The sequence below is a fragment of the Neophocaena asiaeorientalis genome, unplaced genomic scaffold, assembly GCF_003031525.2.
Source record: "Neophocaena asiaeorientalis asiaeorientalis breed wild unplaced genomic scaffold, Neophocaena_asiaeorientalis_V1.1 scaffold198, whole genome shotgun sequence".
Taxonomy (NCBI): Eukaryota; Metazoa; Chordata; class Mammalia; order Artiodactyla; family Phocoenidae; genus Neophocaena; species Neophocaena asiaeorientalis.
The window spans coordinates 2,755,315-2,770,703 of record NW_020175221.1 but is presented as its reverse complement, the minus strand read 5'-3'; the positions used below and the strand labels follow the sequence as shown (position 1 = coordinate 2,770,703).

The window sequence follows — 15,389 nt, the reverse complement described above, 5'->3', positions numbered from 1 at the left end:
CATACACACAGTTTTATAAATAAGACTTCAAGATAATTGAAATCATAATGTATTTCTTTTGGCAAGCCCTATTTCCTAGTATATGGTACAAAGCATAAAAGTAAACATTCAAGGGTAGGGGGAGGGACAAAATGGTAGAGTAGAAAGACCCTGAACTCACCTTCTCCTATGGGCACTCCAAAGTTGCAACTACTTACAGAGCTATGAAAATGACCCGAAGACTAGCAGAAAAGATTTTCCACAACTAAAGATATAAAGAAAGAGTCACAATGAAACATGTAGGAGGAGCAGAGATTCAATATTAAAGGACCCACATAAATGAGTGGGCAACCCACAAATGGTAGGAATATCACAACTGCAGAGGTCCTCCCCAGAAAGTGAGGGGTCAGATCCTACATGGGGCTCCCCAGCTTGGGGTTCCTGCACCAGAAGGACAAGCACCCAGGACATTTGGCTTTGAAACCAAGTGGGGCTTACATTCAGGAGGGCTGGAGGAAACAGAGACTCCACTCTTAAAGGGCATGTGCAAAATCTCATGTACTCTGAGTCCCAGCACAGAAGCAGTACTTTGAAAGGAGCCTGGGTCAAACCAACTTGCTCATCTTGGAGAGTTTCCCAGAGAGGGAGGAGAAGACTGGGATTCTTCCTGGGGGTGGAGACACTGGCAGCAGCCATTTTGGGGAGCTCATTCTACCGCGATGAACCAGTGCTGGCAAGCACCATTTTGGAATCCTCCCTCTAACCTACTAGTGCTAGGGGGCCTGCCCCACCCACCAGCAGGTCCACAGCAGCCACATGGACCACCAGATCACAGAGCCAGCCATGTGTGAAGCCTACCCCACCCTCCAGCAAGCCCACATCCACCACACGACTCAGGGCCTTGCAGTCAATTGGGCTGGGGGTGAAGGGGAGCAGCCCCACCTCCCAGTGCACCCACAGTAGGTGGCCTCACCACAACAGAAGGGCAAATGCAGCCTACATAGGGAGCACCCGCAGGGCATATAGCTCTGGTGACCAGAAGGGGGTGATGTGCCACTGGGTCCCACAATACATCTCCTATATAAAGCTACTTCTCCAAGATCAGGAAATGTAACCAACCTACTAAATACATAGACATAAAAACAGAGAATTACGCAAAATGAGGATAAGAAGCAATATATTCCAAGAGAAGGAACAATACAAAACCTCAGGGAAAACCTTAAAGTGGAGATAAGCAATCTACCCCATAAAGAGTTCTGGGTAATGACAATAAAGATACTCACTGAACTCAGGAGAGGAATGGACGAACACAGTGAGAATTTCAACAAAGAGTTAGAAAACATAAAGAACCAAACAAAGTGGAAGAATACAATAACTGAAGTACACTAGAAGGAATCAATAGTAGACTAGATATAGTAGACCCAGAGGAACAAATCAGCAGTCTGGAAGACAGAGCTGTGGAAATTCACCTAGCTGAACAAAAAAAAAAAAAACAGAAAAAGAACTTTTTAAAATGAGGATAGTTTAAGAGACCTCTGGAACAGCATTAAGTATACTAACATTTGAATTATAGGGGTCCCAGAAGGAGAACAGAGAAAGAAGGGGGAAGAGAACTTATTTGAAGAAATCACAGCTGAAAATATCCCTAACCTGGCAAAGGAAAAAGACATCCAGGCCCAGGAAGTAAAGAGAGTCCCAAACAAGATTAACCCCAAAAGGTCCACAACAAGACACATTATAATTAAAATGGCAAAAATTAAATGTAAAGAGAGAATCCTAAAAGCAGCAAGAGAAAATCAACTAGTTAGGTACGAGGGAAGTCCCATAAAACCACAAGCTGATTTTTCAGCAGAAACTTTGTGGGCCGTAAGGGAGTAGAACAATACACCCAAAGAGATGAAAGGAAAAATACCTACAACCAAGAATACTCTACCCAACAAGGTTATCATTCAGAGTTGAAGGAGAGATAAAGAGTTTTACAGATAAGCAAAAGCTAAAAAGACTTCAGCACCACCAAACTGGCCTTACAAAAAATGTTAAGGGACTTCTCAAAGCAAAAAAGAAAAGGCCACAACTAGAAATGTAAAAATTATGAAAGGAAAAATCTCACTGGTAAAGGCAAACATACAGTAAAGGTAGTGGATCAACCAGTTATAAAGCTAATAGGAAGTTTAAAAGGCAAAAGTAGTAAAATTCACCTATATCTACAATAAGTAGTCAAAGGATACACAAAACAAAAAGAGGAAGAAATCAAAAAATATCTGGAGGCAAATGAGAGTGGAAATACAATGATCCAAAATTGATGGGATGAAGTAAAAGCAGTTCTGAGAGGGAAGTGACACAAGCTTACTTCAGGAAACAAGAAAATCTCAAACAACCTAAACTTACACCTAAAGGAACTAGAAAAAGAAGAACAAACAAAACCCAAAGTTAGTAGAGGGAAAGAAATAAATATCAGAGAAGAAACAAATGAAAAAAAGACTAAAAACAAACTGAAAAATAAAAACCACCAATTACACTAAAGGCTGGTTCTTTGAAAAGATAAATAAAATTGATAAATCATTAGATTCATCAAGAAAAAAGAGAGAGGGCCCAAATCAATAAAATCAGAAATGAAAGAGAAGTTAAACAGATACCACAAAAATACAAGGATCATAAGAGATTACCACAAACAAGAATTATATGCCAATAAATTGGACAACCTAAAAGAAATGGATAACTTCCTAGAAATGTACAGTCTCCCAAGACTAAATCTGAAAGAAACAGAAAACTTGAACAGACCATTTACCAATAATGAAATTGAATCAGTAATGAAAAAACCCCCAACAAACAAAAGTCCAGGACCAGAAAACTGTTAGAACTAATAAACAAATTTGGTAAAGTTGCAGGATACAAAATCAATATACAAAAATCTGTTGCATTACTATACACTAATAATGAACTATCAGAAAAAGAAATTAAGAAAATCCCATTTACAATTTCATCAGAAAGAATAAAATACCTAGGAATAAATCTAATGAAGGAGATAAAAAACCTGTACTCTGAAAACAATGAGACATTAATGAAAGAATTCAAAGATGACAAAAACAACTGGACAGATGTGCAGTGCTCATGCATTCGTGCTCATTGTTAAAATGGCCATACTACCCAAGGCAATCTACAAATTCAGTGTAATCCCTAGCAAAACACCACTGGCATTTTCTACAGAACAAGAATAAATAATTCTAAATAATTTTTATGGAAACACAAAAGACCCTGAATAGCCAAAACAATCTTGAGGAGGAAAAACAATGCTGAAGGTAGCATACGCCCTGATTTAAAACTATACTACAAAGCTTCAATCATCAAAACAGTATGGTACTGGTATAAAAACAGACACACAGATCAATGAAACAGAATAGACAGCCCAGAAGTGAACAACACTGATATGAGCAATTAATCTTCAATAAAGGAGGAAAGAATATACAATAAGGATAAGACAGCCACTTCAATAATTGGTGCTGGGAAAACTGGAAAACTACATGCAAGAGAATCAAACTGGAGTACTCTCTCACACTATGCATGAAAATAAATTCAAAATGGATTAAAGACTTAAATGTAAGACCTGAAAACATAAAACTTCTAGAAGAAAACAGGCAGCGTGCTCCTTGACACTGGTCTTATAATATTTTTTGGATATGTATCCAGAAAAACAAAAGCAAAAATAAACAAATGGGACAACATCAAACTAAAAAGCTTTTTGCATGGTGAAGGAAACTATGAACAAAAGGAAAAGGCCAATTACTGAATGGGAGAAGATTTACAAACAATGTATCCAATAAGGGGTTAATACCCACCCCCCCAAAAAAACAGAACCCATACAATTCAACGTCAGAAAACCAAACAACCTGATTAAAAAGGGGACAGAGGATCTGAACAGACATTTTTCCAAAGAAAACATACAAATGGCCTATAGGCACATGGAAAGATGTTCAACATCACTCATCATCAGGGAAATGCAAATCAAAACCACAGTGAGATACCATAACGTCAGAAAACCAAACAACCTGATTAAAAAGGGGACAGAGGATCTGAACAGACATTTTTCCAAAGAAAACATACAAATGGCCTATAGGCACATGGAAAGATGTTCAACATCACTCATCATCAGGGAAATGCAAATCAAAACCACAGTGAGATACCACCTCACACCTGTCAGAATGGCTGTTATCAAAGACAACAAGTAAGGGTTGGCAAAGATGTGGAGAAAGGGGAACTCTTGTGCACTGTTAATGGGAATGCAAGTTGGTGCGGCCATTATGGAAAACATTATAGAGATTCTTCAAAAATTAAAAAATATAACTACCATATGATCTAGCAATTCCACTCTTGGGTATATATCTGAAGAAAACAAAAACAGTAATTATAAAAGATACATGCACCCCTATTTCATTCCAGCATTATTTACAATAGCCAAGATATGGAAGCAACCAAAATGACCACCAATAGATGAATGGATAAAGAAGGTGTGTGTGTTTGTGTGTGTGTGTATGTATGTATATATCACACACACACAATGGAATACTACTCAGCCATTAAAAAGAATGAAATCTTGCCACTGCAACAACATGGATGGACCTAGAAGGTATTATGCTAAGTAAAATAAGTCAAAGAAAGACAAATACTGTATGATTTCACTTATATGTGCAATCTAAAAAACCAAAGGAGTGAACAAACATAACAAAACAAAAACAGAGCTATAGATACGTAGAATGAACAGGTGGTTGCCAGAGGGGAGATGTGTGGGGAGAGGAAAGAAAAAGTGAGGGAGGGCTTCCCTGGTGGCGCAGCGGTTGAGAGTCCGCCTGCCGATGCAGGGGACGCGGGTTCGTGCCCCGGTCCGGGAAGATCCCACATGCCGCGGAGCGGCTGGGCCCGTGAGCCATGGCCGCTGAGCCTGTGCTCCGCAACGGGAGAGGCCACAACAGTAAGAGGCCTGCGTACCGCAAAAAAAAAAAAAAAAAAAAAAAAAAAAAGAAAAAGTGAGGGAGACTAAGAGGTACAAACTTCCAGTTGCAAAATAAATGCATCACAGGTATGAAATTACATATATATACATTTAGTACATTAAGGGAATATAGTCAATAACTATGTAATATCTTGTATGGTGACATACTGTAAAAAGACTCATCTTGGTGATCAGTTTAAAATGTACAGAAATATCAAATCACTATGTTGTATAACAGGAATTAACGTAGTGTTGCAGGTCAATACATTGAAAACAAACAAATAGACAAACTCATAGAAAAAGAGACCAGATTTCTGGTTGGCAGAGGCAGGGGTGGGGGGATTGGATGAAGGCAATCAAAGGTACAAACATCCAGCTATAAGGTAAGTAAGTACTAGGAATGTGATGTACAACAAAATAAATATAATCAACACTGCTGTATGTTATATATGAAAATTGTTAACAGGGTATATCCTAAGAGTTCTCATCACAAGGGAAAAAAACCCATTTTTTTCTATTTCTTTAATTCTGCATCTATAATGACATGATGGATGTTCACTAAACTTATTCTGGTAATCATTTCAGGATGTATGCAAGTCAAATCATTATGCTGTTTATGTTAAACTTATAAGGTGTTGTATGTCAATAATATCTCAATAAAACTGGAAGAAAAATTATTAAAAAAGAAAGCAAACAGAAACAAAAGAAAGAAAGAAAATCATCTGTTTAAAGAAAAAATAATAACAATATATAGTAGGGTTATAACACATTATTAAATATATATGTAGCACTAAAATGTATGATAACAATAGCACAAAGGGCAGTGGAAAAAAATGAAAGAATGTTGTTGTAAGGTAGTAACATTATAAATGAAATAGTACAATATTTAAAGGTAGGCAAAATTTTCTTGAGATACAAAAAGCATGAACCATAAAAGAAAATGATAAAATAGACTTCAAAACTGAAAACTTCTGCTTTTTGAAAGACATTGTTAAGAAAAGGGGGGGAAAGAACCACACTCCAGGAGAAAATATTTGCAATAAATATATCTAACAAAGGATTTACATGCAGAACATACCAATAATTTTTTTTTTTTTTTTGGTACGCGGGCCTCTCCCGTTGCGGAGCACAGACTCCGGACGCGCAGGCTCAGCGGCCATGGCTCACGGGTCCAGCCGCTCCGCGGCATGTGGGATCTTCCCAGACCAGGGCACAAACCCGTGTCCCCTGCATCGGCAGGCGGACTCCCAACCACTGCACCACCTAACCATTTTTATTGAAGAATTAATTTACAATGTTGTGTTAGTTTCAGGTGTACAGCAAAGTGATTCAGTTATATATATATTTACTATATAATATAGATTTATTTATATGTGCATATATATATATATATATAATTCTTTTTCAGATTCTTTTCCATTATAGGTTATTATAAGATATTGAATATAGTTCCCTGTGCTATACAGGTTTTTGTTGCTTATCTATTTTATATATAGTAGTGTGTAATTTATGTGTTTAGTTACAGCCAGTGAATACCTAGGCATTTGCCTAAATTTCCATCTTTAAGAACTACCTAACTCACTTTATTCCAATAATCTTGACATAATAGTAGTCATTACATTTGGAGGTGATTCAGTATCTTTACCTTGGCCCATCTGCAATTTCAAAAGCTTGGGCCATAAGCCCTGGGCCCTGAGAGCAGAGAGCACCACCAGCAAGAACTTCAGACTAACATGGGCAAGAGCTCTCTGTCTGGTCAAGTGCACCAAGTAGGCACTCTCTGAAAAAAGGAATTGTTTTCCACTATGGGATAAGGACCCTGAGATAACCTGAAGCACATGAGGGCAAAGAGGTTACAAAGCAAGATGGCACACAGCTCCAGAGGATCTCCTAGAAATCACTATACAAAAGAACCAAAGAATGGAAAACCTAACCTTACGGATATTTCTAGGTTAAAAAACATAGGAGGAGATCTCAGCCTTTGAGTTACATGATCCATTGATCCAATGTATAACCGGTCTAGTGAATTTCAATGGCATTTTCTAAACTTTACATCTAGGAGAAAGCAAACAGCAAAGACCTACTGTATCAGCCTTCCAGCCTATTAGCACATAAACCAGGAGCCAGCCACAAACTCACCTGCCTATAGGAGCAGAAGCCAAAAATATAAACTCTTATGTGAATTTCCTATTTCTTGAAGTTTGACAATTAATTAAACTTTCTTTTTAAAACACACAAGTTAAACCAGTTGTATTCATGAGCCAGATTTGGCCCATAGGTCACCAGTCTAGGATCTCAGATATTAACATCATATAACACACAAGCCAGCCAATTTTCTAAAACACTCTTCCCTGCTCCCATGCCCCTTTGTGCTTCCTTTCTGCCTTCTCTTTTCCTCAGTATGCCAACTTATTGCAAGCTACACAGCTCAGTGGATTCTAGGGTGCATGTGAAGTGTGTGTAAAGGCTGCTATACTATCTCACTCACCCTATTCAAGAGTCAGCCAAACTCTGATCTTAATATAAGGAACTGCCATTTTGGAAATGAAGATTTATTACTAGTCACAGTTATGTTGTTAGGTCAGACTGCTGAGACCAAGTATAGTATAAGTAAAGGGTAAGTCTTAAACCTCCAAAAATGTCTCTTTTTTTTTTCATTTTTTTAAGAACACTTCGATATCCTGTTTCACCTATCAATGACTGTTCTCAGGGTCACAGTTATGGCATAAAGCCAGAATTATTTCATGCAAGAAGCAAAGGAATAACCCTCAAAAGAAATTCATTAACTAAACTAAAAACCATTTCCATTGAAATTGCTGCAGAATTAGCTTCTACAACAAAGTAGACTGATTACCTACTTTAAAGCATTTAATCTAAGGGGATCCTATTCCAATCAAAGTAAGTCAAAAGGTTTAAGGAATGACTAATTCCTCCTGGGATTCAACCTATGTATCTAGTTTGCACAGACCTAGATATGATACACTTTCCCACAGATTCTAACAGGATTGCTATATTAGATAATCTTTGTTATTCATATAAACAAATTATGGTCCTCATAACCTAGAAGACTTTTTTCTTTCACTATGTAAAGTTCTAAAAACTATGGTTTTCAATGCAGGGTGTCTGAAATATATTCACTTGAGCAGGACTGATCAGGGAAATTTAATATATGTCACCATCTATACACACTAGTCTATTATTGCTGACACCTAAGAATAATAAATTCTCCATTCTATCCATCCTTTTCCACCTCAAAGCCTCTACTGAAAATATTTTAGCAGATGGCTGACTCTGACATCAATTTGGAAACAACCAGCTTTAATTCCTAGATGAGATCAAAATGAACAGTTGGGGGTAGAACAGACCAATGATATCACAAATGTAACTGATGCAGATTGGAACTCATACATTTTTAAACACCTTCCATTTGATTTCCTAGAAGCCAGTCCTCAAATGAGAATTTCTTCAGTCAGCTTCCACTGAGCTTCCAACTGACTCTACCCAGAAAGGCTCTCATTCAGATTCCACAGAGAAATCAAAAGCTTTACAGACAAGCAAAAGCTAAGAGGATTCAGCACCACCAGACCAGCTTTGCAACAAATGCTAAAGGAACTTCTCTAAGTGGAAAAGGAAAGGCCACAACTAGAAACAAGAAAATAGCAAATGGAAAAGCTCACTGGTAAAGGCAAGCATACAGTAAAGGTTGGAAATCATCTGCACACAAATGAGATATCAAAACCAGCAACTGCAAGAAGAAGAGAACACAAATGCAGGATATTGGAAATGCACTTGAAATCAAAAGACCAACAACTTAAAACAATCTTGTTTATATATAGAGACTGCTATATCAAAACCTCAGGGTAACCACAAACTGAAAATCTACAATAGATACATACGCATGAGAAAGAAAGGAATCCAAACACAACACTAAAGTTAGTTATCAAATTACAAGAGAATAAAAGAGGAAGGGAAGAAAAAACACCTACAAAAACAAATCCAAAACAATTAACAAAATGGCAGTAAGAACATGCATATCAATAATTATCTTAAATGTAAATGGATTAAATGCTCCAACCAAAAGACATAGACTGGCTGAATGGATATAAAAACAAGACCCGTATATACATGTCTACAGGAGAACCACTTCAGATCTAGAGACATACACACTGAAAGTGAGAGGATGGAAAAAGGTATTCCATGCAAATGGAAATCAAAAGAAAGCTGGAGTAGCAATACTCATATCAGACTGTTGTAACAGACAAAGGACGACACTACATAATGATCAAGGAATCAATCCAAGAAGAAGGTATAAGAATTGTAAATATATATGCACCCAACATAGGAGCACCTCAATATATAAGGCAAATACTAACAGCCGTAAAAGGAGAAATCAACAGTAACACAATAATAGTGGGGGACTTTAACACCAAACTTTCATCAATGGACCATCAAGATGGTCCATCCATTTCTATCAGATCATCCAGATAGAAAATCAATAAGGAAACACAGGCCTTAAATGACACATTAGACCAGATGAACTTAATTGATATTTATAAAGCATTCCATCCAAAAGCAGCAGAATACACATTCTTCTCAAGTGCACATAGAACATTCTCCAGGATTGATCACATGCTGGGCCGCAAGCCTCAGTAAATTTAAGAAAACTGGAATCATATCAAGCAACTTTTCCAACCACAACACTACGAGATTAGAAATCAACCACAAAAAAAAAAAAAAGGTGAAAAACACAAACACATGGAGGCTAAACAATATGCTTCTAAACACCCAACGCATCACTGAAGAAATCAAAAGGGGAAATCAAAAAATACCTAGAGACATATAAAAATGAAAACACAAAAATCCAAAACCTATGGGATGCAGCAAAAGTAGTTCTAAGGGGGAAGTTCATAGTAATACAATCTTACATCAGGAAACAAGAAAAATCACAAATAAACAACCTAACCTTGCACCTAAAGCAACTAGAGAAAGAACAAACAAAACCCACAGTTAGTAGAAGGAAAGAAATCATAAAGATCAGAGCAGAAATAAATGAAATACAAATGAAGAAAATAGAAAAGATCAATGAAACTAAAAGCTGGTTCTTTGTAAAGATAAACAAAATTAACAAACCTTTATCCAGACAGATTAAGAAAAAGAGGGAGAAGGCTCAAATCAATAAAATTAGAAATGAAAAACAAGTTACAATGGACACCACAGAAATACAAAGGATCATAAGAGACTACTACAAGCAACTATATGCCAATAAAAAGGACAACCAAGAAGAAATGGACAAATTCTTAGAAAGGTACAATATCCCAAGAGTGAGCCAGGAAAAAACAGAAAATATGAACAGACCTATCACAAGTACTGAAACTGAAACTGTGATAAAAAAAAAAAAACTCTCAACAGCAGGACAGGAATAAAGACACAGACATAGAGAATGGACTTGAGGACATGGTGAGGGGGAAGGGTAAGCTGGGACAAAGAGACAGAGTAGCATGGACATAATATACACTAGCAAATGTAAAACAGATAACTAGTGGGAAGCAGCCGCATAGCACAGAGAGGTCAGCTCGGTGCTTTGTGTCCACCTAAAAGGGTGGGATATGGAGGGTGGGAGGGAGACGCAAGAGGGAGGAGATATGGGGATGTATGTATATGTATAGCTGATTCACTTTGTTATACAGCAGAAACTAACACACCATTGTAAAGCAATTAAACTCCAATAAAGATGTTAAAAAAAAAACTCCCAATGAACAAAAGTCCAGGACCAGTTGGCTTCACAGGAAAATTCCATCGAACATTTAGAGAAGAGTTAACACCTACCCTTCTGAACTATTCCAGAACACTGCTGAGGAAAGAAAACCCCCAAAATCATTCTATGAGGCCACCCTCACCCTGATACCAAAACCAGACAAAGATACCACACAAAAAGAAAATCACAGGCCAATATCACTGATGAACATAGATGCAAAAATCCTCAGCAAAATACTAGCAAACTAAATCCAACACTGAATTACAATGATCATACACTATGACCAAGTCAGATTTATCCCAGGGATGCAAAGGTTTTTCAATATCTGCAAATCAATCAGTGTTATACACCACATCAACAAATTGAAGAATAAAAACCATATGATCATCTCAATAGATGCAGAAGAAGCTTTTGACAAAATTCAATGCCCATTTATGATAAAAAAAAAAACAACTCTCCAGAAAGTGGGCATAGAGGGAACATACCTCAACATAATAAAGGCCATATATGACAAACTTACAGCTAACATCATACTCAACAGTGAAAAGCTGAAAGCACTTCCTCTAAGATCATGTACAAGACAAGGATGTCCACTCTTGCCACTTTTATTCAACATAGTTTTGGAAGTCCTAGTAAAAGCAATCAGAGAAGAAAAAGAAATAAAAGGAATACAAATTAGAAAAGAAGAAGTAAAACTGTCACTGTTTGCAGATGACATAATACTATACATAGAAAATCCTAAAGGTGCCACCAGAAAACTACTAGAGCTCATCAATGAATCTGGTAAAGTTACAGGATACAAAATTAATACACAGAAATCTGTTGCATTTCTATACACTAACTACCAATGATCAGAAAGAGAAATTAAAGAAACAATCCCATTTACCATCGCATCAAAAAGATTATAATACCTAGGAATAAACCTACCTAAGGAGACAAAAGACCTGTACTCTGGAAACTGTAAGACACTGATGAAAGAAATCGAAGATGACACAAACAGATGGAAAGATATACCATGTTCCTGGATTGGAAGAATCAATATTGTCAAAATGACTATACTATCCAAGGTAATCTACAGATTCAGTGCAATCCCTATCTAATTACAAGTGGCATTTTTCACAGAACTAGAACAAAAACTTTCACAATTTGTATGGAAACACAAAAGACCCCCAATAGCCAAAGGAATCTTGAGAATGGAAAACGGAGCTGGAGGAATCAGGCTCCCTGACTTCAAAACTATACTACAAAGCTACAGTAACCAAGACAGTATGGTACTGGCAGAAAAACAGAAATATAGATCAATGAAACAGGATAGAAAGCCAAGAAATAAACTCACGTACCTATGGTTAATTAATCTATGACAAAGGAGGCAAGACTATACACTGGAGAAAAGACAGTCTCTTCAATAAATGGTACTGGGAAAACTGGACAGCAACATGTAAAAAAAATGAAATTAGAACATTCTTTAACACCAAACACAAAAATAAAATGAATTAAAGACCTAAATGTAAGGCCAGATACTATTAAACTCTTAGAGGAAAACACTCTTTGACATAAATCACAGAAAGATCTTTTCTGGTCCATCTCCTAGAGTAATGGAAATGAAAACAAAAACAAATGGGACCTAATTAAACTTAAAAGCTTTTGCACAGCAAAGGAAACCATAAACAAGATGAAAAGACAACCCACAGAATGAGAGAAAATATTTGCAAATGATACGACCAACAAGCAATTAATCTCCAAAATTTACAAACAGCTCATGTGGCTCAATATAAAACACACACACACACACACACACACACAATCAAAAAGTGGACAGAAGACCTAAATGGACATTTCTGCAAAGAAGATACAGGTGGCCAAGAGGCATACGAACAGATAATCAACATCACTAATTATTAGAGAAATGCAAATCAAAACTACAATGAGATATCACCTCACACCGGTCAGAATGGCCATCATCAAAAAATCTACAAACAATAAATGCTGGAGAGGGTGTGGAGAAAAGGGAACCCTCCTACACTGTTGGTGGGAATGTAAATTGATACAGCCACTGTGGAGAACAGTATGGAGGTTCCTTAAGAAAGTAAAAATAAACCTACCTCATGATTCAACAATTCCACTCCTGGGCATATATCCAGAACAAAACATGGATCAAAAGGATACATGTACCCCAATGTTCACTGCAGTGCTGTTTACAATAGCCAAGACATGGAAGCAACCTAAATGTCCACCAACTAACAGATGAATGGATAAAGAAGTGGTACATATGTACAAAAGAATATTACTCAGCCATCAAAGTAAATGAAATAATGTCATTTGCACCAACATGGATGGACCTGGAGATTATCATACTAAGTAAAGTCAGACAGAGAAAGACAAATAACATATGATATCGCTTATATGTGGAATCTAAAAAAATTGATACAAATGAACTTATTACAAAACAGAAACAGACTCACAGACTTAGAGAATGAACTTATGGTTACCAGAGGGGAAGGTTGGGAGGGAGGGATAGATACAGAGTTTGGGATTGACATGTACACACTGCTATATTTAAAATAGATAACCAACAAGGATCTACTGTACAGCACAGGGAACTCTGCTCAGTATTCTGTAATAACCTAAATGGGAAAAAGAATAGATACATGTATAACTGAATCACTTTGATGTTCACCTGAAACTAACACAACATTGTTAATCAACTATACTCCAATAAAAAATTAAAATTTTTAAAAATTGGAATTCGTTTTTTTTTAAGTTCCAAGTTCTTTTGTTTCTAAATTCTACCATAAAACATTATGAAAATGGAAAATGAGAAGAAAATCTAAGAAGTGGTTTTTAATCCTGTCTTTAGAATTTGTCTTTTACCAGTCGCATAATGGCATTAAGTGGCTATAATGAGAATCTACTCAATTAGTCTTTATGCATCTTAAATAACAGCAAGTAGTCATCATTAGGCATGATATTCACAGGGACATAAGCCCCCCAATTCTCCTTGGTGGAAAACAAAATACCAAGAAGACCCAGTGGTCTCAAAGCACAGTACTAGGTCTAATCCCTTCATCTGTTCTCAATATTGGTCTCTCTGAGAACAAACTCACTCTTATGTACGTGATTTATAATTGCTCCATTTTGCTTCTTATTATGAGAAATCCTATGAAATCTTAAAATCGACGTATTGTGCTGAGAGATCAGGTACATTATTCACATATTGCTGATACGTTATTTTGTTAGGATACTATGGCTGCATCCCTACTTTCCAACAAGAAAATAAGACAGTAGAAAGGGAAGAGACAGGGAAGGAGGAATGGGAAGGCTGGGAAGGCGAAGACTGCTAAGCCCACAACACTCAAAACCAAGAGGATGCTAATTCCTACAAATTTACATAACAGAGTATGATACCCACACAGTGATTTGGTCACTAAAGCAAACTTTTGGACAAGAAAACAATAATACTTATTGAACAATCACAACATCAACAGAAAAATCTGATTTCCAAGAAGAAAGGAGCAATATCAGAAAAGCCTATACCAACAATATTTATTTCTTTTTCCTTTTTACCATGTTTCTTTGACAGTTTAAATTCTGAAATATAAATCTATGTGAGAAGTAGCAACAAGTTTTAGAGAACAGTAGTTACTATATTTTACATGTCACAGATAACAAATAGTCCTACAAAAACCTGTTCCTTCTATAAAAAGAAATAAGATTTCTATATGAAAATATCTCTCTCACACTTGACTATTCATGAAGTCATATCCAGAGTAGTAGATTTACTCATAAAGAGTAAATGTCAAATTTACATTCTTTACCAATAAAGTCATACTTTTTTGTACAGAAATGACATAGAACATATTATTCCTCCCTAAGAAATAAAAACTACTGGTCCTTGTTTAGGTTTCATAACAGAGCTTAACTATTTTCTTTTCCTCCTTTATAGAGCAGGACTCCAACTAGGCAAGCATCCCATCTGTTTTTATTTCAAAAAAGCTATGGAAATTGGGCTAATGGAAGTCTCAAGATAGTGAAAAATGAAATGATTCCATATCAGTAGTGAAGATATACGGTCATTATATTCCAACTTACCTAATACACTGACAAAGGCATCAAAAAGGTGAAACGTAAGCAAAGGCTCTTTCAAGTGACCATAGTAATCAGCTATAGTTTTAAAGACATCTTTTTCAAATCCTAAATACATAGGCTGCTTCAAATCCGAACAATTAGGCCCTGTTTAAAAAGGGAAAGAGAAAGAAAGGGAAACATTAATGGGGCAATCATCTCTAAGTATTAGTCTCTGTGCATAGGTGTGGTGTGTACAGATACTTAAGATCAGAAAAGTTTTCAAGGAGAAGACTAATACTATACATTTTGCTTATATAAATATACTTTATGTCTAAATTGAAATCTATTATAAAACAATGAGGAAAATCACTGGCTTACTTCCATTTTCAAAGAAACCGACTCTTTCTTTTATGACCTTCTGAAAGGCATTTTTATTAAATGTAAACAGTGATAATTCTCTTCGAAATAGTCAATATTTCTCCTAGTCCTTTTTTGCCATGCGGAATATGGGATTTTAGTTCCCCGACCAGGGGTGGAACCCACGCTCCCTGCAGCGGAAGTGCGCAGTCCTAACCACAGGACTGCCAGGGAAGTCCAGATATT

The 15,389-nt window shown here is 36.6% G+C and overlaps 1 protein-coding gene across 2 annotated transcripts in view; it reads right to left on the bottom strand.

Moving 5' to 3' along the window:
- The window catches only part of DEPDC1B (DEP domain containing 1B), an 87,714-nt gene that overhangs the window by 16,592 nt on the left and 55,733 nt on the right, over window positions 1-15,389 (bottom strand). For both annotated transcript variants that reach the window (XM_024765379.1, XM_024765380.1), the window contains exon 7: window positions 14,811-14,951. In XM_024765379.1, the coding sequence (XP_024621147.1) occupies window positions 14,811-14,951 (141 nt within the window). The remainder of the gene's footprint in view (window positions 1-14,810; window positions 14,952-15,389) is intronic.